General features: G+C 44.2%; 1 protein-coding gene across 1 annotated transcript in view; it reads left to right on the top strand.

Annotated features, from left to right (window-relative positions):
* Prkce (protein kinase C epsilon) overlaps positions 1–23,571 on the top strand; it is a 481,124-nt gene that overhangs the window by 167,864 nt on the left and 289,689 nt on the right. Inside the window, exon 3 of the mRNA XM_028765100.1 lies at positions 15,172–15,235. Coding sequence (XP_028620933.1) covers positions 15,172–15,235 — 64 coding nt within the window. The remainder of the gene's footprint in view (positions 1–15,171; positions 15,236–23,571) is intronic.

Raw genomic sequence — 23,571 nt, 5'->3', positions numbered from 1 at the left:
AGAGAGAGAGAGAGAGAGAGAGAGAGAGAGAGAGAGAGAGAGAGAGAACACGAGCCTATCCCTGGAAGTTGTATAAAGGAAGTATGACCTTTTATACGTGTACAGTGACGTATGGGAGCTTGTATATTCTCTGTCTCTCTCTGTCTCTCTCTGTCACACGCACATGCGTGCACACACAAAGACATACATACTGACAAAGTAAATTTACAATTATAATAAATAGCCTTATGTCGTTTGGATCAGGTTTTGTTGCCAAATTATTTTGATTCAAACAAAAACAAAAGCAAACAAAACAACTTTCAGCTTTGTGGCTTTCAGGAGCCCTTAAGCTCGGCTCTGGCTTCATCTTCATATCTGTGTGCCCAGTTGTGTTCAACACTGTTGCCTTCTCTGTGTGAGGGAATGCTGGCCCTGGTGCCCATCCTGCTGTTCTGAGGTCCGTGCACAGGAAAGGGCTCCTCCACGTCTTGCTCAGACCGAAAAGCTCCACGCTATGCTTTTTTCTCTTCTTCCCACACCTTCATGCAACCCTTCAGCCAATCCTTTAGCATATGTGCGTGCTCCGACCACTTCCTGCCACCTTCCCCAGCTCCACCCTTCCCAACTGCCATCTACTCCTGCTCATGCTACCGTCAGGACCACCAAAGTGCCCTCCTTGCTGCCCAGGGCTTACTCTCCTTCTCACCACACTGCATAAAGGCAAGTTATTTAAAGTGGGAGTCCCAACATGCTACTGTCCCACAAAAACACAGCTCTGGATCCCCAGTGCCAAAGAACGCACCACACACACCCTCTCTGACCTCAGTTCTGGCTGCTTCCTATAGACGAGTATCTTCCTGAGGCTGGGGCTTCACCTACCCTGGAGCCTTTACATGTGCTCCCTTATCTCCCCCCAGATATGCACAGGCTAAGTTTTCAATAATGAGGAAGACTTTCCTTTGTGATCTTAGGTAACTATCTGTCTCCAAACTCAGACTTTTCACTTTTGTCTTTGCAAGTAGAATATATCATACTAGAAGTGAGAGCCAACTAAAGGTTCAGCATGTACAATCGGCATTGGCTAGTAGGGGGATAGACAAAATTTTCAATTGTATTTTCCTTGGATGCCTTCAAAAGTCTAGGACTCTCCTTTATGCTTCAGAAGTGACTCTCCTTTTCCTTAAGTAAAGTAGCAATTGTACTTGTCCCTAAGCTGTCCTTGAAAGCCTGGATGTGCTCTCCTTCAGCCCCTCTCATGTGCTGTCTGAGCAATCTTAGACATGTTGGTCTGGATAGCCTATGGAAATCTAAGATCCAGCACAGAAAGACCTCGTTTCCAACCCAGAGGAAGCTTTCTGATTAAGAGAGCTCATACATGCAAATATCAAAACCTGTTTGGTTGGTTTGCACTTAGGAAGTATTTTCTGTTCTAGCTGACTTGTTGGTGTGAACTTCTGGGAAAGATGAACATGTTGTGTGTCATTTGTAAGGCCTAGTCTTCATGACTGTGTAGCAAGCAAGATCTGGCTGGATAATGGATGTTGTTCATTTCCAGAAAATAGATAGTCCCCACTTTCATATGTAATTTGTACCTAAGTCCTTATTTGTTCACTTAGTCATAGGGAAAGCCAGATGAGTATTCAAACATGTCATTATGTGTAAAGGTGGGTTCTGTCTCAGAAAACAAAGCTGTACCACACTTCCTATTTCTATCATTCCATGGTTTTCATGTAAACATGAAAATGGTTTAAAAATTGGCTACTAGCATATCACAGTCAAGTGATAAATACCTGACAGGGGGTAAAATGACATTGACTATTCTAATAAATCCTTTACTTTACTTGGTGCAAGTCTGAGGTACATGCTTAGTTTTCTTAGAGCCTTTTTTTCTGTTTTATTGAGCACCGGAAGCAAATTAAGAGACTGTGTTCCAATGTATGTTTGTGGAAATGAAGATGGTGGCCTTGATTGCCAGGTGATGGGACAGTATTGACAGCCCCCTGGCAGGGATGTGTGTCCATCATCTGACCAACGAGATCTGGCGTATTTAAACCATGTCCAGCTGCGGAGGATGCCACACTTCTTCCCACTGGTTAGCACTGTTACCATTGACCTCAAAGTTAAACTCCCATGACCATGTATGGTTTAACATCATGCCACATTTTTAACTTGTATCCCAAAAGTAAAGAAATTCAGAAAACTAAGCTTCTATTTTCTGGTTGTTGGTTTTAATCAGTTTGTTTACATGCCTGAATGGATTGTTTAACCCTTTGTGCCTTAGTTTCATTGCTTGCAAATAGGGGATTGGTTTACATAATAGTCTTAAAGGAATAGAACATTTTTTAAACCAAAAAGTGTTGTAGAAAATAGGAGAAATTTAGAAAGTTTAAAAACTATTCATGAACACACACAAAAATCACATCAATAGATCTTTTTAAAAATTATTCATTTAACTGTATCTATTACATACTAGTCTTCAACAAGATTGGATCACAGGAGACATACACTTTTATAAGCCAATTTTAACATTTAATACCACATTGTGACTAGTTTTTTATGTTATTAAATATAATCTTAAATATTTTTGCACAGTATGTAATGATTTGAGTAGGCTACCATTTGTCTAGATAGTTAGCTATTAACTAAACTATTGCTTTCTAATTTTAAACTCTTAACAATACTGAAATCATCATCTTTATAGTTAATTTTTTTTGCAAATGTGTGATTAAGATACATTTCCAAAACAGAATTTCAAGGTCAAGAGTTTGTTGTTTTGGTTTGGGTTTTGTTTGTTTGTTTTGTTTTGCTGTCATTATATAATGCTAAAATAATCTTTACAAATGTTGCTGCAGTTACAGCCCACGAGCACAGTCTTACACGAATGTCTCTATCTCCCTCATTCTTAGTGGCTCTGCAAAATATCACTCCAGGTGACATGTTTTGGAAATTTCCATTCCAGTTTTTCTTGAAACAAATGTGTGTTCCTTTGCCTTCTCAAGATTCTATGTCCACAACAGAAAAAGGAAAAGGGCGGGGACTCTGCGTAACAACCATGTGAGCAGACAAATCCCATCACTTATGTCTCTGGAGAGGCGAGGAGACAGCAGGGTGCTGCCCAGTAGAGCAGACTAGAAGGACCAGAGAGCCTCAGTTCAAAACAGTACAGAACAATGGTTCTCAACCTGGAGCTCGTATCACATATCAGAGGAGATCCTGTCTGTCAGACATTTACATCAGGATTCGTAACAATGGCAACATTACAGTTATGAAGTAGAAATGAAATAATTTTATGGTTGGGGTCATCACAACTTGAGGAACTGGATTAAATGGCTACAGCATTAGGAAGGTTGAAAACCACTGGAATAAAGGATTCTGCAGCCTAGCATGGAGATAGCTTCTCTGCAGAGCTCTGAAGGACTCTGGTCTGGGAGAATGCTTACCCCAAATGTCTGGCTGTCAAGATGTTCATCCCTGATCTCACTGCAGAAGGATGTGGAGCCAGGCTGACTCCTGGAGTGAGAAGTTGGAATTCCATTTGAAAAGGAAATAGTAGAATGTTTGAGGAGAGTTGGAAAACTGGTGTGGAGGTTATCTTCTTTCCAGAAGAAACCATTTCTCTTTTAAGGGTTCTCTGCTGTAAGGGAGGGCTCCTGTATATTAAGCTCTTAGGGCAGAAATACTGTTCTTCAAAATGTGCTATATGTATATACCAAAAGAAAAAAAGAGAGTCACGAAGACATAGACAGGCATAGGCAGAAACTAAATGTATTATTAGAAATAATAAGTTCAGTGCAAGAACTATAAGATGAACTCAAGGAAATCTAGACTATGAAATAAAAACATGTTTCCATGATAAGACACCTAGGGATCAAGTCTGCTAGCCCAACATCTGATAATATGTGTGGTTTTTTTTTTTAAAGAATGAAAATGAAAAAGATCCCACAACAAAGAATTAAAAAATAAATAGTTGAGTAGCTTTTACAAATTCAGTTTCAGCACAATGATCAAAAGCCTCCCTGAGGCATGTCACTGCGAAATTTCACAACAGCGAGCATGAAAAGGACCCCAGACTTCCAGAATGGAAACAAAACAAGCAACCATTGCCTCACTCTATGCCACGGCTGTTGGGATGCCATCCGAGTCTGTTCACCGTATTGATGTTAAAGGAAAGTTTGAATAAATTATGTTTTGTTGACCTAGAAGTCTTAATCTAGTCAAACCATTGTTCACTTGTGAAGACAGGCCTGAAAGGTCTTGTGACAATGGCTTCATACCCTTGCTAATCACCATTTCAGTCAGAACACACCTTCCTAGCAAAAACCCAGAACAAGAGAGAACGGATTCTGATGACAGTGGCTGCACCCAGCAGTGACCTGACGTGCAGCACTAAAGCCGAGCACCAACCTAGAAAGCCACTGGGCTAAATGAGAGAGGGAGGGCATGGTGAATCTCCAGCTGGGCACATCCTAGAGAAAAGGATCCTGGGAAACCTTGGTGATCATAGAAAAGCAGTTAGTAGAAAGGAACATGAAGACTCCATTTGAGTTTGATGATAGGTATATTGTCCTCTGAGTAGCTTGTGAACTGCTACTTTTTGTGTGTGGCTAAGAGTATAAATATAGACAAATATATAAGTATATAGATAGGCAATTTACAAAGCCTTCATACATAAATAATACTAATTTTCAGATTTTAGAACCACTGGATAACAAAACATGGAACTTAACTGTGGCTAGAGACCAGAATGTCTGCACTGTCAGCCTAAAGTGTCCAACCGTTAACACATGAACTACAAAGGTGTAGGGACAGGGAGGTCAAGGATGGGGGTAGCAGGAAGCACTGATGATTTTTGGTTATGGAAGTGTATGGGGTAAGAGATAGTCCGTGTGATACAGAATTGACACTTTCCATTGTCTTTTTCCAGCTGTAAAGAAAAATAGAGAAGTGAGGGTGTGTGTGTGTGTATGTGTGTGTGTGTGTGAAGTTGAGGATTAAACTCAGGACCCATATATGCAAAGCAAGCTTGTCCCGTTGACCTTGATCAAGTGCCTAAGAACTGAGGATTAGGATAGAGACTTCTTTGTGGAAAGGGAACGAGGAAGGAGGGTCAGCTGAGCTAAGTCCTCATCTACCACAGCAGCCAGGAGAAGAGAACGCCCAGAGTAGTAAACCAGGCCGTGGAAGTGTGCATCATTTACAGGCCATGAGAAGAACTCCAGTAGGGCTTATTAAAAATCTGTCCCTCTAGGAAGTGATGAGACAAAAGGCTCCCTTCTCATGTAAAGCAGACAAGTGGGTTTTGATTTCTGAAAAACAAACACATCATTACAGTCAATTTGGGTTAAATTTTAGTTTTAAATAACACAGAAATACATAACCCAAGAGAAAAATTGGTCAATTTGGCAAACGAAAGGGAAAAGATCCTACCCTTGTTTTTAATTTATGTTTCTTTGTGTTCTTGAAACAAGTCATTTCTAAGTGTTTTTGACTCTTACACTTCACGCTTCCACGATCTTTACAAAACTGTTCTTTTTCTCAGAGGACGCAGTTCCAAGTGTATGAGCAAATCGATAAGAAATCAGACTGGATATCCAGAATATCATTGTACAGGACATGCCCAGAGGGCAGCAGTTGCCTACTATCAGGTGGCCCGCATCCAGTTTGTGCCGAGCTGTCATGCTGCTTTGCGTAGGTTTCATGTGCTTTGGAATCAGGACCTAGAAGGACATTACAGGATCATTGCTTTCATTGTTGTGTCCGAGAAGTATCTCTGTTTTTGCTAGCTATGGAGCACAGGCTTAAGGAATAGCTCAAAAGGAGATGAAGAAATCAAAGCACGTGCCACACAGCTTATAACAGGCAGTGCTGGGATTTGAACCCAGGCAGTATAGCATCAGTATCTGTACACTCCATCACTGAGCCATCCTGGTATAAGGTGAGAAACAGGAAAATAAGTTAAAGCATACATCTAAATGGAGAGAGAGAGAGAGAGAGAGAGAGAGAGAGAGAGAGAGAGAGAATTCCCAAACAAAATGCAAATTGCAAATACAGGCTTAGAACCAGGAGCTTTTCACTTCTCAACGACCAGGGTAAAGGATTACACTTCCTGCTGCTTGTTCTTTCTGTGCCCACCACCTTCTGTCAGGGATCATAGCTGTGTGTCGCCGTTTTCTTCTGAGATGGAAACACTATACCATGACTAGGCGATGCTCTGTGAACCATCATCACACATGCTCTCTATGAGGCTCGGCACCTTGGGATGTTTGCTGGTCTTGAACAGTACATAATTGCTTTGAGCCACCTCTGTCACCAGAAGAAGCTGGTAGCTCTTCAGCACCATTTCTGAGCCACTGGAAAGAGGAAGCAGATGTTAACTTGTGTTTACTGCATTTGTGGCCTATGGAGAGCTAAGATAGGTAATGCCGGCTTCTGGTGTAGATAACGTGACGTTCACGAGGCTGCTTTGCAATTGGTTCCTGTGAGGGATGGAAAAAGCAGTGTGACAGCCAGATCTGAGGGACACTTACTAAGGTGTTCCAGGAACCAAGGCCAGCTGGTTACTCTCTGGGGGTGGAAGGTTAGAACAGCCAATGCATTTTAAAGGACATTCTATTTTGTAAAAAGGTACTGACTTAAAACTGTATACAAATTATCCTAAATAGAATTTTAAAATTTTTTCTCCATTGAGAATGGAGAAGAAGGCTTGGTTCTGGCCTCTGTTTCCTGTGGTATCCATCTTATGTGACAGGTCCTGTTTCCTGTTGATGAAATGTCCTGCTAGGGGTTGGGAAGATGGCTCAGTGGGTAGAACCCTTGCCTTGTAAGTGTGAGACTCTGAGTTCAGATCCTCAGAATCCACATAAAGCTCTGCAGGGTAGTGTGTTCTAAGTCCAGTGCTCCTAAAGTGAGACAGGAAACAGAGACAAGAGACTGCTTAAGCTCGTCGGCCAGTTAGCCTGCGATGTGCCACAGCAAACACCAAGAGATCCAGTCTTGAACAAGGGGAAGGCAAGGACAATACCTGAGGCTGTTCTCACCCCTTCACATGTGCTTAAACATGTATACCTATACATACTCACTCATAGATGGGGGAGGGGGAGGGAATTAAAAACAAATAAGAAAAACATCATAAACATAGAAAGAGTCTATCTCTGGAGTGTGTGTGTAAACCCACAATGGAATCTTTGTTTTGCACGACAGTTTAGCATAGAAACACATTGCATCTTGCTCTTCCCACTTCTCAATCCCAGAGATTATATTAGCCACCACATTTAGATCTTTCCTTCTTCTTCTTTTTCTTTGTAGAGTGATGTATCAAATGATAATGTTTTTATTTATTTATTTACCCTTTTCATGTATATTTAGGTCATTTGGGTCATCAAAACTTACCGCACAGCAGCTGGCAAAGTCGTCTTATTTTATCTGTGAGAAAATGGAGATTTGACATAGAAAGAGAGGTTGAAATAATCCGGCAGACTCTTGAACCTTCACGTTGGATGTGTTTTTCTTGCTATTATTGTATTTTGATCACAGACGACAGGAGAGGGTGGCTCAGCTGCGTGCCTGTGAATGTGTTCGCACGCGTGGGTGGTGTGTGAATGTGTGTGCCCACGCGGGTAGGTGTACATTATGTTGTGTGACAGATGTGCTAGTGAAAAACTTTGAATGAGTCCTTTTATTTTTAAAAATGGAACATGAAATTTTAAATGTGCTGAGGGTGGAAAGATGATTTATTATTTAAAGGAAGCTTGTGGAGGAATCCTTATTTGAAAACTCTTTTTCCTCCTTCTTTATAAAGAGCAACTTCATTGAGAATCAACTCCCATGCAGCTGAGGGCAGCCATTTTGAGTGCAGAGTGCCACATCTCCTCAAATGTATGCACTCACGCCATCGCCGTGGCATTTAAGATGGAGAAAAGTTCCATCTTCTCAAAGGTTCTTCTAGGTCTCTTGGCAGTCATCGGTTACCTCTACCCCCAGGAGGTAGTCACCCTTGCGGTTCTTGTCACTGTAAATTAGTGTTGCTTGCTTTGGGGGCTTATATAAATGAAACCATGTGGCGTTTGGTGTCTTTGGCACAGCATTCATCTGAGTATCGGTAATTTATTCATTTTTCTTGCTAAGCAAAATTCCATTCTATGGCTGTTGCACAGGTTGCTTATCCTCATACCTGCTGTAGAGCACAGTGTTGCTTTCAGTTTGGGCTTTTAAGGAGTGGTACTGCTTTGGACATTGATGTAGCTTGATGTCTTTAAAATCAAACCTCCTCCATCATCCACCTGTGCAGATCCAGGGTTTGCGCATGTTAAGGTAACTTCATAGGACATGCTTTTGTTGAGGCACCATTTGCAAACATCTACTAGTGCTGGGGGGTAGCTCAGCTTGCCTAGCATCGTGGGGCCCTGAGTTCAATCCCAAGCACCACACAAACAAATGTGGTTAAATCCCATCTGTGTGGTGAGTAGATAGACCCTGCCCTTCAGGGACGTACACAAAAGCCTCTAGAACATCTGTGCATGGAAGTAGGCTGGAGTAAGTATCCTCATGTGCACATACGGAAACCAGAGGTGGGTGTCTTTTATGATCCCTCCTTTTAATTTTTGACCCTGGATCTCTCACTGAACTTGATATTCCTGGTTTGGGGTAGGCTAGCTGGCCAACCACTCCTGGGATCTCCCTATCTGTCCTCACAAGCTGCAGGTGGAGCATACGCAGTCATGTTTCACATGGGTGCTAGGGATTTGAACTCAGATTCTCCTGCTTTCATAACAAACACTCTTACCCACTAAGCCATCTCCTGTCTCCCATGTCATGTCTTCACACTGCAGTGAGAGTCATTTCAGAGACAAACAATGCCCACCATTCTTTTATAGGAGCCGTTGCTATGGCAGCCCGCTTTCAGAGTTTCACATTTACTACACACGTCCCACCGCCTCTTGACCAGTCAATGCGTGCTGTTAATAGAATGGATAGCAGATTCCTCCCCAGGTGAAGAGCCACAAACTTAGCTGCTAGATTCCAAATTGGCACTTAGAGGTGGCTTCATCGTGGTGCTTTGGTGAATTTAATTTTTACATTTGAGGTTTTTCTAATATCATACTATTTGTAAACAATGCACTGTGGTCAATCCATCCCCCGCTCCCTTTCCCCTTTTCTCTCCCGCCACATCTTGGTGCTTTGAACTTTCTACCAGCTCTAACTAGAAGGATGCTGGCTACCACAATGATCCTGCTCCACCTGGTCTCCTTCAGACCAGGAAGACCTGTGACTGTGGTGTACTAAGAGTGGGAGAGTGGTCCAAACTGAAGGCTACAGATTTGGGTCCTTGGGTCCTGGGTGACACTCTCTCTCTCTCTCTCTCTCACTGGGGTTTGGCTCTAGGCACTCACGAATGTTAAACAAGCATTTTACTACTGAGTTACATCCCTAGTTTTGCTTTGGCATGTGTTTGTTGTATTCATGCATCCGTGTGTGTGTGTGTGTGTGTGTGTGTGTGTGTGTGTGTGTGTAGGTGCGTTGTGCGTGCACAGAGGGGTAAGAGACTGATGCCATATGTCTTGCTTCCTCAAGCACTTTTCATCTTTGAGATGGCCTCCTTACTCAACCCAATGGTCTCCAAATATTCTCCTGTCTCTACATCCCCTAGTGCTGGGGTTACAGATGTGTGCCCTCACTCCTGGCTTTTACAGGGATGCTAAGGATTTGAACTCATGGCTTCATGCTTATGCAACAGGAACCTAAGTAACTGAGCCATTACCCCATATTTTTTCTTTGATTTGGTGTCAGGGTCCTACTAACTTGCCAGCATAGGCCTTAAAACAGTTATGGCTTAGGCAGGCTTGGATTTATAGGCCTCTTGCCTCAGGCTCTCAAGAAGTTAAGATTACAGACCTAAACCACTATGTTTAGCTTCCTTCCTGGATGTTTCTTCTACCTTCTACATTGTCCCCAACCTCTTCCAAGTAAGGAATAAAGAGAAATAAACATTTAATTATATGAGTCCTAGTAGGTGGGACCAGGCCAGTCAGAGCCTCTCTCCCCATCTCTGCTTCTCTCCAAGTTCTGATCTGGGGATGGTTAGAAAAAGAAGTGAAACTCAGGTGACCTGAGCCAGGCCTTCCTGGAGTTTTTCCAGAGTTCTCAGGGTAGAGCTGGCTTGTGGTTAGGAGTGAGTTTAACTATGAGTTTTAGACTACCTGGCTCTTGAAGCCCTTGGCCCTCCAGAGACAGGCATAGATTCGAGTGAGTCATTGAAGTCTGACGTGACCATTGTAGGTGAGGAGGCTGTTAACATTTAATCAGTGAGTCCTGATGATTCAAAACAACTTGGCTCAAAGTTTCCTGATGGATGGGTGTGGGGGGCTGGAGGGGTCGCTGGCCTGAGGGTTAGGAGCTGCGGAGGGATTGTGTACAAACTCTCTTTGAGTACTCTATAGTACTCAGCCATAGGGGATCTATTCCTAGATACAAGAGCTCCATGATAGTCCTGGCATCGTGAAGCAGGCGTACCTTCATTGGCCACAGTGGGCACACTGGCTACTTAGCAGCATCAGCCTCGGCTTTAAAATGATTGATTCGTTTGCAGCGCTAGAGTTTAAATCCAGGACCAGTGCTTCATAGCAAACAGTCTATGGATGAGCTTGGTTGAGACAGAGATTTGTTATGTACCCCAGGGTTGCCTCAACTCGTAACATTCCCTTCTCTACGTTGGGAGTATTGAGATTACCGATGTGTGCTACCATATCTGGATCTTACTCATAGATCAACATGGTACCTGTATAAATTATGAGGGATAGATAAAATCAGGCACACAAAGGCCTTTGAAAATGGTCAGGCACTACCCAGAAGTCCATGAAGAGTCTTGGCTTTTGCAACACCACTGCTGAGGAAGTTTCTGAGCCATTTGTTCTGTCCCTGTGGCATTGGCCTTCATTGGAATGAATAGTGTCTTCACACCACGTTCCTAATTAGCTCAGTGTGGAGCTGCGGATGTGCAAGACATCTCTCTGTCTTAGAAAGATTGGGCCTGGGAAGCCAGTGGCCACTGCAGAAGAAAATGAGGACACTGGAGATGGGGCTGAGGACACCCAGACAAGCTATCCGAGATGCTTCTGTAGGCTAGGTGTAGCAAGGGACATGAGTCTGACCTTGGAGTTCAAACAGGATCAGTTCCTTGTGTGATAAGGTAAGGGGCACCACTGCAGAAAGCTCGCTGAGCCTCCACTTCCTGTAAGGAAACAGAGACTATCATTGGCATCACAAGAGTTTCAATAGGCTGAGGCATGTGAGGAACCCTGCTCAGGGTCTAAAGCAAATCAGACACCCAAGAAACCTGTAATCTCTTCTCTTTCTGTCTCTTGTGGTACTGTGGTCCTTCTTATGCCTAGCAGATAGCCTTGCCTGCCCCTGGGTTTATTCCAGACTGGGAACTCCTCCTCCCCAGGCTGGGAGGAGACTTACCCTCTTTAGTCAAGACTTACCCTTTTTAGCCACAGTTCCATTAAATTCTGTAATGACCTATAGGAATATCAGTTTGGGACACAAAGTGTCTTCTATTTGTTTAGGTGGAGGGATTGTTAGAGTAGAAAGAACTTTGGGTTATAAAGGTGGGACTTGAAGACATTTGTGAATGTGTGTGTGTGTGTGTGTGTTTATGAGTGTGTGTATGTGTGTGTGATATATATGTATATATTGTGCTCATGTGTACCATGACATTAACAAAGAGAGAGGTCAGAAGACAACTTGTGAGAGTTGGTTCTTTCTACCATCTAGGAACAAAACTTAGATGGGCAGACTTAGCAGCAAGCCCCTTCTCCTCTTGCAGGCCCTACTGCTTCAGACCAGCTAGCTAGTCACTCTCTCCCTTTTCCACACATTGAGTATTTTCTGAGTGCCAAGTGCTTTGCATTTCCGTCTCACAGAATTTCCATGACAACCCATTTCACAGATGAAGCCAAGGCTTATGGAGAGGAAATAATTGTCTGAGGTCACTCAGCGGGTAAAAGACAAGGCTGGGATTTGGTCCTGGTATGAAGCCAAGGGCTGTGGTCATCTCCCCCGTTGTTTCCTTGGCTTTTGGCCCTGACTGGAGGGGAAGCCAATGGGGATTTAGCTTGAAGGAGGATCATGGTCTAAGAGAAAGGAAAGTAGCTAAGAAGTCTGCCAAGGAGACGAGGAGATGTAAGAAGCCTACACAGAGGCTATGGATAGGGCGACATCTGGAGCAAGTAGAGCGAGCCCTCACTCCAGGAGGGACTCAGCATTGTCTGGGAAGGGCTGCGGGGAGTTATGGGGTCTGTTCTTAAGTTGTCCCAGCTGCCTGATGCCCACCAATAGATTGCAGAGTTGTTCAGGTCTGGGAACCCACATTGCTTCATTATCTAGGCCAGGCATCTGTGGGCAGAACTTAGGATGAATGCATTTGGCTGTGAAGTCAAACCACTCTCTGCCACCCTCTGTACCTGGCCACCTCTCCAGTCCCTGGCACTGAAGCCCTGCCATGCTGATGGAAAGTCTTCCGCACTTGGCTGACTGGGGCTTGGCCGGTGCTCTGCAGCCATCTGCTCAGCCTGCGAAGCTCTTTGTTGCTTTTGGCATGTCTAATGGCTTAATTTCTATTTTTCTGTTGGGATTTGCAGTTCGCCAGCATTGAGGGAGCCATGGGTGCTAAAATGGCTTCTGATTGCTATCTTGAATGTTAATATCCTAATACGTTTTACCATCAATGACCTGTCCTCCCTGCTCCGAGTCCTCTCTCCCCCTCTGCAGAGATAGGCTCGGTGCCCGCCTTGGATCAGCCTTGCTCCCCATCTCACTCCTCCGCTGTTCTCCTCCCTCCCTCTCACAGATAGCATTGTGCTTTACCAACACAGTCTGCAGCCATGGGAAATCTCTAAGTTAGAGGATATGAAAAAGTGTTTCATTTTGTTTGGGGTTAACAGAGATGATCTAATCTCCAAAAGGCATACATTATTTGAATTCCATGCTCAGGGGCAAAAGGGCTCCTAATCATTTTGAACTTTGGCAGAGAAAGAATTCTGGTTTAGCGCTGCTCAGCAGAGCCAATGGCTGGTTTGCTTTCTGTAATTCCTTGCTGGGGCTACGATGTGTTTATGGCATGGTGGAACTAGTATTTGAGAGCTCTGAGGAACATGGCTTTATCCACATTTAAAATCATGAACTCTTTAGGGAATGACAAGAGAAGTCTCCTTGTGGGATCCCAGGTGGGGGTATTTGGTTCTCATCTGGATCCCAAACGTAAGTGAGTGGATCTTGTTGAGTCCCTGAGGACGGCCCAAATCTGCTCACTGCTCTCCTTCACTCCCTGGCCAGACAGTGCCTGAACTTACACCACTTGCTTCATCCATAGGGGATCCCTTGATACAAATGAAAATTTGAAGCTGACAGCAAACACTGTCAGCCATGAGGGGCTAAGTCCAGCCATGCACCGGGCTCCAGAGTGGCCTGGGATGGGGACAGCATGGCTTAGAGGGAATATCGGTTCAGTTTGAGTTTCTTCACCTCAGACAGGTGCTCTAATTACATGTTCACTGTACAGCCACCTCAACTTCCCTCTCCGGTTGTCATATGAAATGCCATTTCAGTACAAATCACAAGTCTGTTTTCCTCCCTGGGGATAGAGGCTTGAGGGGGTGAAGGACTCAGAATAAACTTTATAAGCCTCAAATCTAGACCTTTTTCTTACCTCCACAACTGGGCATTGGATGTCTTCTGACCGAGGGAAGTGAGCAGAGGTTGGGAATGTGGATCTCGCACTTTCTGTCTAGCCAGGGAAATAACTCTGTGGACACTGTGCTACAGTTTAATAGGAACTGTGATTAGAGCAGTGGGCTGTGGGAACCCAGAGGAGGGAGGAAGGCATCCTGGCGGGAGTGTCTAGCAATGCCTCGGAGAGGAGGCATTTTGCCCTCAACCTTGAAGGAGCAGGAGATGTCTACCACCTGCTTCTTCCAAAGAATGAGTTGCTAAGTGTACACTTGCCTTCTGCTGGGGACAGTGGAAAAATTACAGGAAGGGATGGTGGTTCCTGTCCTTAAGAAATGCACAGCTTGTTGGGGAGAGAGCCTGGCACTGCTGAGCCCCTTGGAACTCTATGTATACAGATGGCTGATGGCAGGTTGGGAGAATTTCATGGTGTGGACTTGTAGATGCAAGCCTTCCTGAGGAAATCACAAGTTCTGCAGAAGCTCTCCTACCTTTCAAAGATGTCTGAACTTAAAAAAGAGACCCAGGCCTTCACTTTCCACCCCACTTCCCGATTTCATCAACCTGGTTCTGTACAGCAGGTTAGCTGTAGTTTGAGTAGGGGAAGAAGCAAATTGAGGACGGAAGGAGGAGGACACTGGTGATCAGTTGGAAGTACTGCCTCTCTTTATAATCCCACTGGAATCTGTGGGTCACGAAATGCCCATGAGCTGAGTGTGGGGGTCAGGGGAAGGGGTACTCTCTAAGCCTTGATCTGTGTTGCTTCTTGTCACGCTGCTTTGCTCTGTGGCTTTTGGGATCCTTTTGTGCTGTTGCTCCTGGTTTATTTTCTCCCTCTTACTAGCTGGGTTCCAGACTGTTCTGCTCCTTAACTTCCCAATGAGATTTTGATCACTGAGGACAGGAATAACATTTTAAATCATCTGTTGCTTTCTCAGACACATAAAGAACACAAGTTTCTTTGGATAATCATGGCTTCAGATCTCAGTACCAGCTCTTAGCCTGAAACTTGGACCACACTTACCTGTAAAGGCTAACACAAAACCTTCCAAACTTCAGGCAGTTGACTGGAAGGCTGGATGATTCTTGGCTGTAGGGATGGTGTTAGACCCTGTGGCTTCCCTGGGGTCTCTACCCTTTAGACACCAGTTATGGCATCCTCTCTGCTATTCACAACAATCAATCTTTAGATATTCATGTCTTTAGAAATCCTTCAAGTATCCATTGTGAAGGAAGATTCCTCCCAGGGTAAAAACATTGGTTGATGCTCCCTTTTGGGTATGCTTCAGACCTACAGCACAGTAGATGTTCAGTGAACATCAATGCCCTTTCATTCCTAACGCACCTAGCACTTGACACAGGTCTGATGAGTGTCATGACTCTGAGTTACAGCAGCTCAGGGTAGGAATGGATCTCTCAAACTGCCCACGCCTGCACTAACAGCCTCTGTCATTCTCTCACTTGCAGATTGATCTGGAGCCAGAAGGAAAAGTGTACGTGGTCATCGACCTCTCAGGGTCCTCGGGGGAAGGTAGGCTGTGACCTCTTGCTCTTGTCTCATTCTGGTGAGCCTTTGTCTCCTGGGTCTTTCCCTCCTCATCTCAGCCAGGACATTATCATGGTGACATTTCATTAGCTGGCATGCTTTAGCAGGAGAAAGGTTATTTGGAAGATGTTATGCCTGTGTATTAGAAAGGAGCCAGCCATCTGTTACTGGTGGAGCAAAAGGATATTTCGGACTTGCTGAGAGGCCAGTTAACACAGGCATCTCCAAATGCAATGTGCAGGGCAGGTGCCAGTGGAGCGGCGCAGCACCCTCTCCCAGGAGGCGTCTGTGGGGTTTGCACTGTGCATGCTGAGAAGGAAGTGAAACCAGTTGGCCTAACGGTATTCAGAAAGGAAACAAACAAGGTGTCAGACTTTAAAATCTTACTTTTTTTGGATCATTTTCAGGTTCTTCTACTAGGTATTTAAAGGCAAATGAAGCTGGTGGCATGAGACAACGTATAGATTTTTTCTCTGGTATTTATATGTTTCTCCTTTCTTCTTTTATATCCGCTTCTTTCTATTTCTTTCTTCTTTGCTCACTTACTGTGTTTCAAGTGCAGAAGTGTAAGTGTGGCAAAGACCAGACTATCAGGGTGGAAGCAAAGGCAAAAAAATGCAGCCTTGTCCAGGCAGGTGCAAGGCAGTTATGACAGGCTGGAGACTGAAGTGTGTTTACTGGCCCCGTCGCTCCTCTCTCTCTGTGGGCGGGGAGGCATACAGTTGGTGTTAGTGGCATGGAAGAGAGATTGGGAGAGAGTAGCTGCTTCTCCTTAGAGCTGAGGGAAAGAAATAGTGTTTGGGGTCTGTGATCCCAAGTGAGACGTGGAGAGTCCTGTCCCTCAGCTCCCCTGCCTGGAAAACTTGGCCCCTTCACAGACTCACACCAGGTTATAAGCACAGAGTCACACACACACACACACACACACACACACACACACACACACACTCACACACTAGATAAAGGCTCTCTTGGAAGGAAACATATAAATAAGGTCAAAGGCTCTAAGCCAGTGGGTCTCAGCCTATGGGTTGAGTCTTTATATCAGACATCCTGCACATCAGATGTTTGCTTTATGATTCATAACAGTAGCAAAATTACAATTATGAAGTAGCAATGAAGTAGTTTTATAGTTGGGGTCACCATAACATGAGGAACTGTATTAAAGGGTCACAACATTCTGAGGGTTGAGAACTCTGCTCTAAGCAAATGACATAAGTGCTAGTGGTACCTGATAACTTTATTCATATTCACTCTCTACAGGTGTCAGAATAACTCAACAGTCGTGTACATATGAGGACCCCACTAGAGTTGGGTCCTTTTGAAATATATTTTGATGATTTGGAGTAGGTTAAAACCTTTAAGTAAGCATCCTTTCAAAATTGGTTTCTTACATATTCTGCTCTTTCCTGCAGTTATGTTTGGCAAACCCAACTTCCCCTCTCTGTTGTCAGCACTGAACAGCCAAAAATAGAATATGCTGTTAGAGACTTGAGGATTTAACAATATATAGTATGAAATATTTAATGCCTACAAAAAAAATAAAGTAAAATAGACCAGCCATGTTAAGAAAAGGCAGTCTATCCCGGCACAGGTGGTAAACGCCCAAGGTCTCACCTGCTCTGGAGGCTGAGGCAGGACAGTGCCTTGAGCACATGAGATTAGGGTCAGCCTGAAATAAAAAAAAAAAAAAAACCATAATAAAGCAAACAAAAGATTGAAGGCTTGCAGTTGCCTTAAACATGTTTTATCGTAGTATGAGAGCCCAGCTTATCAGACTTGAGAGTTTACAATAGCATCCTGATTGTAGATGTTGGAAAATGTTTGATAAACAAAAATCAATTTCTTTTTTCCTGTTCTTTCCATAACCTTAATTAAACATGTATTTCCTGTGCCAAGATGACTGGCAAACCAATGGCAGGCTTGAATTATTTTCTTTCTCCTCAAAAAGATTAATGACTTGCAAAATTATAAACAGCATTTTTTTTTACGTTAGAGAGAAAGGAGATGGACAATGAATGAATAAATAAATCAGAACCAATTGATTTTTTTCTTCTTGCTTCTACGCTTTATTGCATGTGAATAACCAAAGCAATTTTCATTGGGCTAAACTTTGAGTCTTTTTTAAAAATCTCTTTCATCTAAAGAAAATAGAGTTTACTTTAGAAACGCTAACACATGCCAGGATCTGTAAAGTGCTAGCATGTGTTGCTCTAAAGGAAAAGAGGACTCTAGCTTGCCTGTGCTGTTCCTGGACTTAGGATTCCCTTCTGGGAGTGGTGGGTGGCTCTGTAATCCAGTGTCATGCTCCATTTGTACCATGTCCATCTGCTCTGCCAGTCCTGTGCCCTGGACTGAGAGGACCCTCTGTCTGGAGGTTGTTTTGGTTGCATCAGGACTATGAGAGTGAAAGAGAGACTCAGACAAGAATAAACCAGCTAGACCGCTGCCTGAGAGACAGCCCAGAGAAGCTCAGTTGTCAAGCTACCCTATTGCACTACAGCCTGTAGACTCCACTCAGGGATCTCAGTCCACACCCTTTCTTGGGTGTAAATGCTAACTGCATTCCATGAATGGGCGAGAGGAAAGTTGGAATGAGCCCTGACTGAGGCTTCCACAGCTCTGGTAATACTGCCACCAGCATCATTACAGGGACCCTGTCTCCATGCTCCAGTCCCACCAATGGGAAAAACATATTCATGGAAATCGCACCCACTTTACAACACATGCAAATTCCGAAGAGTGCATAGAAAGATATGGGGGTGACAGGGTGAACACACCCCCTTCTTCTAGGGTGTTCTGAAGGGCTCTTTTTTCTTGCCAGCATGCTGTTAGGAAGTTTATGTGCTTACATCCGCTGGAGCAGGATATAATGTGATTTCTGACTGTCTAATGAAATTCCACCACTTGGACATCCTGTGCAGGGCACCATAATGGGATTTGACTAGTCTGTGCTTTGACTAAACCAGGGAACCTGACCCCAGATGTAAAGGGTCAGGACTGATGACGTTGAAGATAACTTCCAGTCCCATGATGCTGTTCTTCAGTGTGATTTGAATAGGCATCTGTTGGATCTCATGGCCAAGGAATGGGGTAATATTGCAGGTGATGGAAGGAGCTGAGAGAAATGGACCTTTTCTGGCATGCGTTGTCACAGATATTTTTGTGTGAGCCCCAGTCTGAGGCATTCCTTCATTTGGCTTTCAGAATGAATAACAACCATTTGGCTCCCTGGTAAGCCAGTCACCATTGGCTCGCGGGGTAATTAGGTCAAAGCTCGGATAACAGAAGTATAAATAGCAACTTAATTCTCAAATTGTAATAAGTTATCATTTCTGCCTTTACTGTCATTTGTGTCATTTACTTCACATTCGCTATAATGATACAGCAATACACCATTTTTTTACAGGCGGTCTGAATGAGAGCTTGTTAGGGCCCAACCTGTGCGGTCTTCTCCCTCTTTGCATCATCTCAGTTAGTTCTCAGAGTCTAAACTACAGTAGAAATCGCAAGAAGTTATCCATTTGGACGTCAGACTCACAGACCCATGTCTGTAATACTATACAGAATCCACAACATAAAGTACAGTTGAATCTGGTCCTGGTGGGACTGTGCCTCGTGGAAGTGGAAGCTGAGAAGCAGGAAGCAGTGGCCACCTCCCCTCCTTTCTGCAGTCACGTGATGGGAAGTGCCTGGTGTCTTCTCTGGGAAAGAGCTCGGCCCTAGGCATCCTCCTGGGCTGAGCTCCTGGATCTTATGCTTGCCAGCTTAGCTGCAGATTCCTCACCCAGAAGATGGAGCAACGCTATGAAATTTCATTTGGACTTAGTTTGGAAGAGTCCATTCTTGTCCCTCGTAAGCCTGATTCAGACTGAAGTAACCATGTCAAAGGGACTAGAGAGGGGTCACTGTAAGAACAAGGCCTTGGGACAGTGTTCACGCATGCAAAGCCGCTCAGTAAATATTCAGAGCCTAGAGGCCCAAGAGCAGAATAGAGTTCATCAGAGTCACCTTGAGAGCAGCCAGCAGGCTCTTCAGGAAAATGGTAGGAGGGAGGTTTCTGACACTGGCTGTGGAGTTCTCAGAGCAAGGGAAGAACTTGCTACCTACAGAACACATGGATATGTGTCAGGTCTGAGAGATTACTTCCTGCAGAGTTGCAACCCAGCTGTACATTTTGTTTCTTCATCTTTCTTCCTTACCCTCCCCCCAAGTACAGTAATTCCCAGCCATACCCTCCGGAGCATCCCTGGAGCACTGGTTTGTGTCCTGAGCACTGTTAATGTTAACAGTGGCTCTTGTTGGAGCCTGGCTTCTCCGTCACCACTCGGTGCAGACCGAGAACACATGGTCTCCAGGCCCTCACTGGCCCTGGGTAAAGCCCTTCATCTGTTTGAGGACAGTTCTTAAGTCTCACTTCTTCAGGCGGAATCCATCAAATCCTTTAGCCTTTCTGCAGGTATGTTTTGAAAATCTTGCTCCTCTTTGCAGCTTTCTGCTGGTTCCCCCCCCCCCCGCCCAGTTGCTCAAGAAGACAGATTTGATAAAGGCAACTTTGCTTGGCGCTGGTAAGATGTGTGTAGAGATTTTTTACATACCAAGTGCTTGGCCCCATTGCCTTCACGTGGAGACACAGTGCTGAGAGAGCAAGAGGTGTACTTCAGAGAACACTGCAGGCTTCTCCTGGGACTTCTGCTCTGTCAGGACCCTGAAGATGAGGTTGTCAACATGAAAATGACCTCCTGTTGCTATTATTTTTTTCCCTCAGAAAGCTTTTAATAGGAACATAAAGCCAAAGTTCTTAGCTTTTAATCCAAAGGTGGTCCCAGAGTCCCTTTCATGAATATACAGATCTGTTTTTTTTTTTATTCTCTTGGAAAGGAAAGCCCCCAATCCCTGTTTCAGGAATGTCCCTCTCCAGCTTCTGAACTGTGAACTCATAAGTGTGTTCTGGTTTCAAACTGGACCTGACATAAATCTAGCAGGACAGTGATCTTTCCTACTGCCCTCATCTTTGTTAGAGACATTGGGATCTTATGTTCATAGCAGGCATTCAAACACTGCCCTTAGGATGAAAACTTGGCTTTGCCAGAGGGCAGGACATACCTCAACGGCATCTCCAGGTTCCAAAGCCTTTCTGAAGAATTTGGCTTTTATTTTTAATCCCATGTTATTTGATCAAGTAGTTTCTGGTTGTCAGAGTTTTAATTTTTACTCATTTGGGCTGCTTACTCAAATGAAGGACACTCACCAATTCATCTCAAGATTAGGGAAATGGGAAGTGGGGTGAGAATCGGAAAATGGAAGACAATGTTCACAAGAATGAGAACATTGCTTTCAACCAGGAATGGACATCTTGTAGGAGGAGGACATCGAAGACTAGCACATTCACATTGAGTTCAGACTTGGTGTCAATCACCAGGGAGGAAACTGTAATAACCCAGCAATGATTCAAGGGAGTGGGGGGACTTATGCTGGAAAAAATGGGCAGACTGGACCTCAGAGAGCAGGGGAGAGAGGCTTTGTGAGCTGGAGGAGTCCTCTTATCATTATCCAAGATGGCTTAGAGACTTTTCCTATTCAGGAATGGCAGAACAAACAAGGTAGACAGAGTGTGTACTCTCTGGGAGCATCCAAACAAAAAGATAGTTATCAATAGTGCAAGCAGAAATTGTCATGCTATGCCGGTAAGAAAAATGGGATGCAAAAAATGAGGAATCCATGTTTGAGTGTTGATGGCAGTTGTTTTGCTAAACTTCATGGTTGAAGCCTCTGTCTCACTAAGATCCCAAGGAGGAAGGGAGTGTTGCAAGTCAAATATAATAACATCCAGAACATAGGGTAGAGGCCTGTTGTAACCATGGCACTGGGGTACTTAGAAGATTGTTCAAAGAAAGGGATCCCTCCGTGGATTTTTTTTTGGGGGGAGTTCTCTCTTTTCCCAGGTAGACACCTGGTAAAGTCCTATAGTAATCTCACTGCTGTCCTCAGCCTCTCAGCCTCCTCCTCCTCCTCCTCCTCCTCCTCCTCCTCCTCCTCCTCCTCTTCCTTTTTTAATAGGACTGGTAAAATATGCTCCTGATCTCCAGCCTGCTGGACGTGTAAGTAGTCCACCACTGAGCTACGTCTACAGCCTTTCTCAGATACCCCAAATTAAGCCCAGAGATCCCCACATTTTCTCTTTCAATTTCTGTTCAGTTTTGAATATGAAACATCACTTAGGACATTAAAGGGTATTTCCATCTCCCCTGACCCACATCCAGCTGCAAGGTGCTGGCCATCTTCTCTGTGGGAGGGACCTTAATCAATAGGATTCTGGTCATGTTCACCTCACATGCTCCCTGAACATCTGTGGATGTGTTAGATTTTCCAAAAGTGGACTGAATCCAGAAAATAAAGATTCCAGCATTTAGATGTTCACGCCATTGATCTTTAATTTGTACTCTTTGCTAGCAACCCTCGCCCTGCTGTAGCTGCTTGCCACCTCTACACATAGGCCCAGGAATCGTATCTTTTACTGTCTAGATATGGAGATCCATCTTTACCTTGATGGAATCAGTGTTTGTGCCTAGAGGTGATTGCCTGCATTGACGACATGGAAGACTCAGTGAGCACCCACCCCTGTACAGAAGGTCTTATGTCCCAAAGAGCCTTTGCTGAAGTGCTCAATGAGAAATAAGCCAAGAAGCCCCCATTTCCTTCTAATTGATCTCTAGAAGCACATCAGGTCCTCTGAAATGAATCCCTCCCTGCATGGTTAGCATCACCAAATGCCAGCCATTAGCAGACAAAACCAAGGTTGAACCCAGAGAGAATGGGGAGCCGCTCTCTGCAAGCCTCATTCCTGTCTGCCATTGTGTGGTGTGAGTATATGTTTTCTGTTGACTCTGTGCTTGTTTTACTCCTGATTTAACTGCAGAAGGGATAGTCTTATGGAAGAAACACACATATAGAAAGGGCGGGCTTATGATAGGTCCTTAGTGAAGACATGGCTCCTTCATCTCCTCCCAAGTCTTCTCTGTCTGTCTCTGTCGTTATGCATCATTTCAGTATCTTATAAAAGAGAGTTTGGGGGAAATCATGTTTGCAGATCATATTTGGTTGAAATGGCCCATAATTGAATCATTTACTGTTGTTAATATCCTTGTGACTTGGCTTGAAAGAAAAGGATATTTCCATTCATCTAACCTAATTTAGAGAGTTGTCTTTTCTGTACCGATTATTCAATTCTTTTATGTACGTGAAACTGGCCAGTGCTGACAGTTTTATTTATTATTATTACCTAGCTTTGTTGAAGCCCTCAGGGTTTCACAGCCAAACACATTTGCCATCATTAATCCAAGGGTAACACCAAGGCTTTTATCTTTCTCTTTTATTGTAACTCTTCAGTTGAGCTTGTGTAGACTGGGACACACACACACACACCACATGCACAGGCACACATACATATCTAATCTCTCTTTTATGATCTCTTCCTCACAGTTGCAAAGGAATTCACTAGTGGAAGCCACAGGTGCCTGTGGCAGAGAGAACATCCCTGTGCACTGCACATCACCGTTATTGCTAGTGTCAGGAGTGAGGCAGACTGGAAGGCTGGGGAAGGAGGTCTGACCCACTGCAGCCATGTGCTCTCTGTTGGTACCAGCTGGGCAGAAGGTAGTGAAATACCAGTCTATGTATATATGATCAATCGTAAGACAAGCAGTCACAATTACTAGCTGAACAGTTGCCACCAGAAACACCACACTAGGAATGTCGTAAGCAGAGCTGGCAAGGAAAAGCAGAGGCTCCATGGAATCAAATTGCTGAAGATCTTTCAGTACCTACTCTGTGGTAATCGGCTACTAAGCCCGCCTGCTTCTCTGAATCAGGAGTATGGAGTCCTCAGTAAAGGCCCAGTGTAAGGACACCTCTAATTTTAATGTGTCTCGTTGTATATTAGAGGGGTCTATGAGCAGTAAATGTGTGCACAGCATTAGTCCTGGGTCTCTTTTCCCTTACATCTGTGACTGTGTGCATTCAGTGGATGATTTCTCTCTGTCATGGATTTCTGGAGCCTGTTGTAATCCCAGACACAAGCCACTGTCCCTCTGAATAAGGAACAGCCGCATTCCCATCTAACTCCTTCTTTATTATTTCTAAACAATTTTTAAATAGCCCATATACATAAATTATAAACTAAACAAGAACATTTTTCTTCCTTCTCGAATTTCCCTGTCCCTTCCCCAGAGATGATCACTGTTCCCAGTGATTGGTGTACCACTGAAGAGACCTTCTCTACACACACGGACAGGGTGGGAGGGCTAGGAGAGACGTGAATG

The sequence above is a fragment of the Grammomys surdaster genome, unplaced genomic scaffold, assembly GCF_004785775.1.
Source record: "Grammomys surdaster isolate TR1022 unplaced genomic scaffold, NIH_TR_1.0 149, whole genome shotgun sequence".
NCBI classification, from domain to species: Eukaryota; Metazoa; Chordata; class Mammalia; order Rodentia; family Muridae; genus Grammomys; species Grammomys surdaster.
The sequence above is the reverse complement of the archived record's forward strand: the minus strand, read 5'-3'. Positions and strand labels throughout refer to the sequence as shown.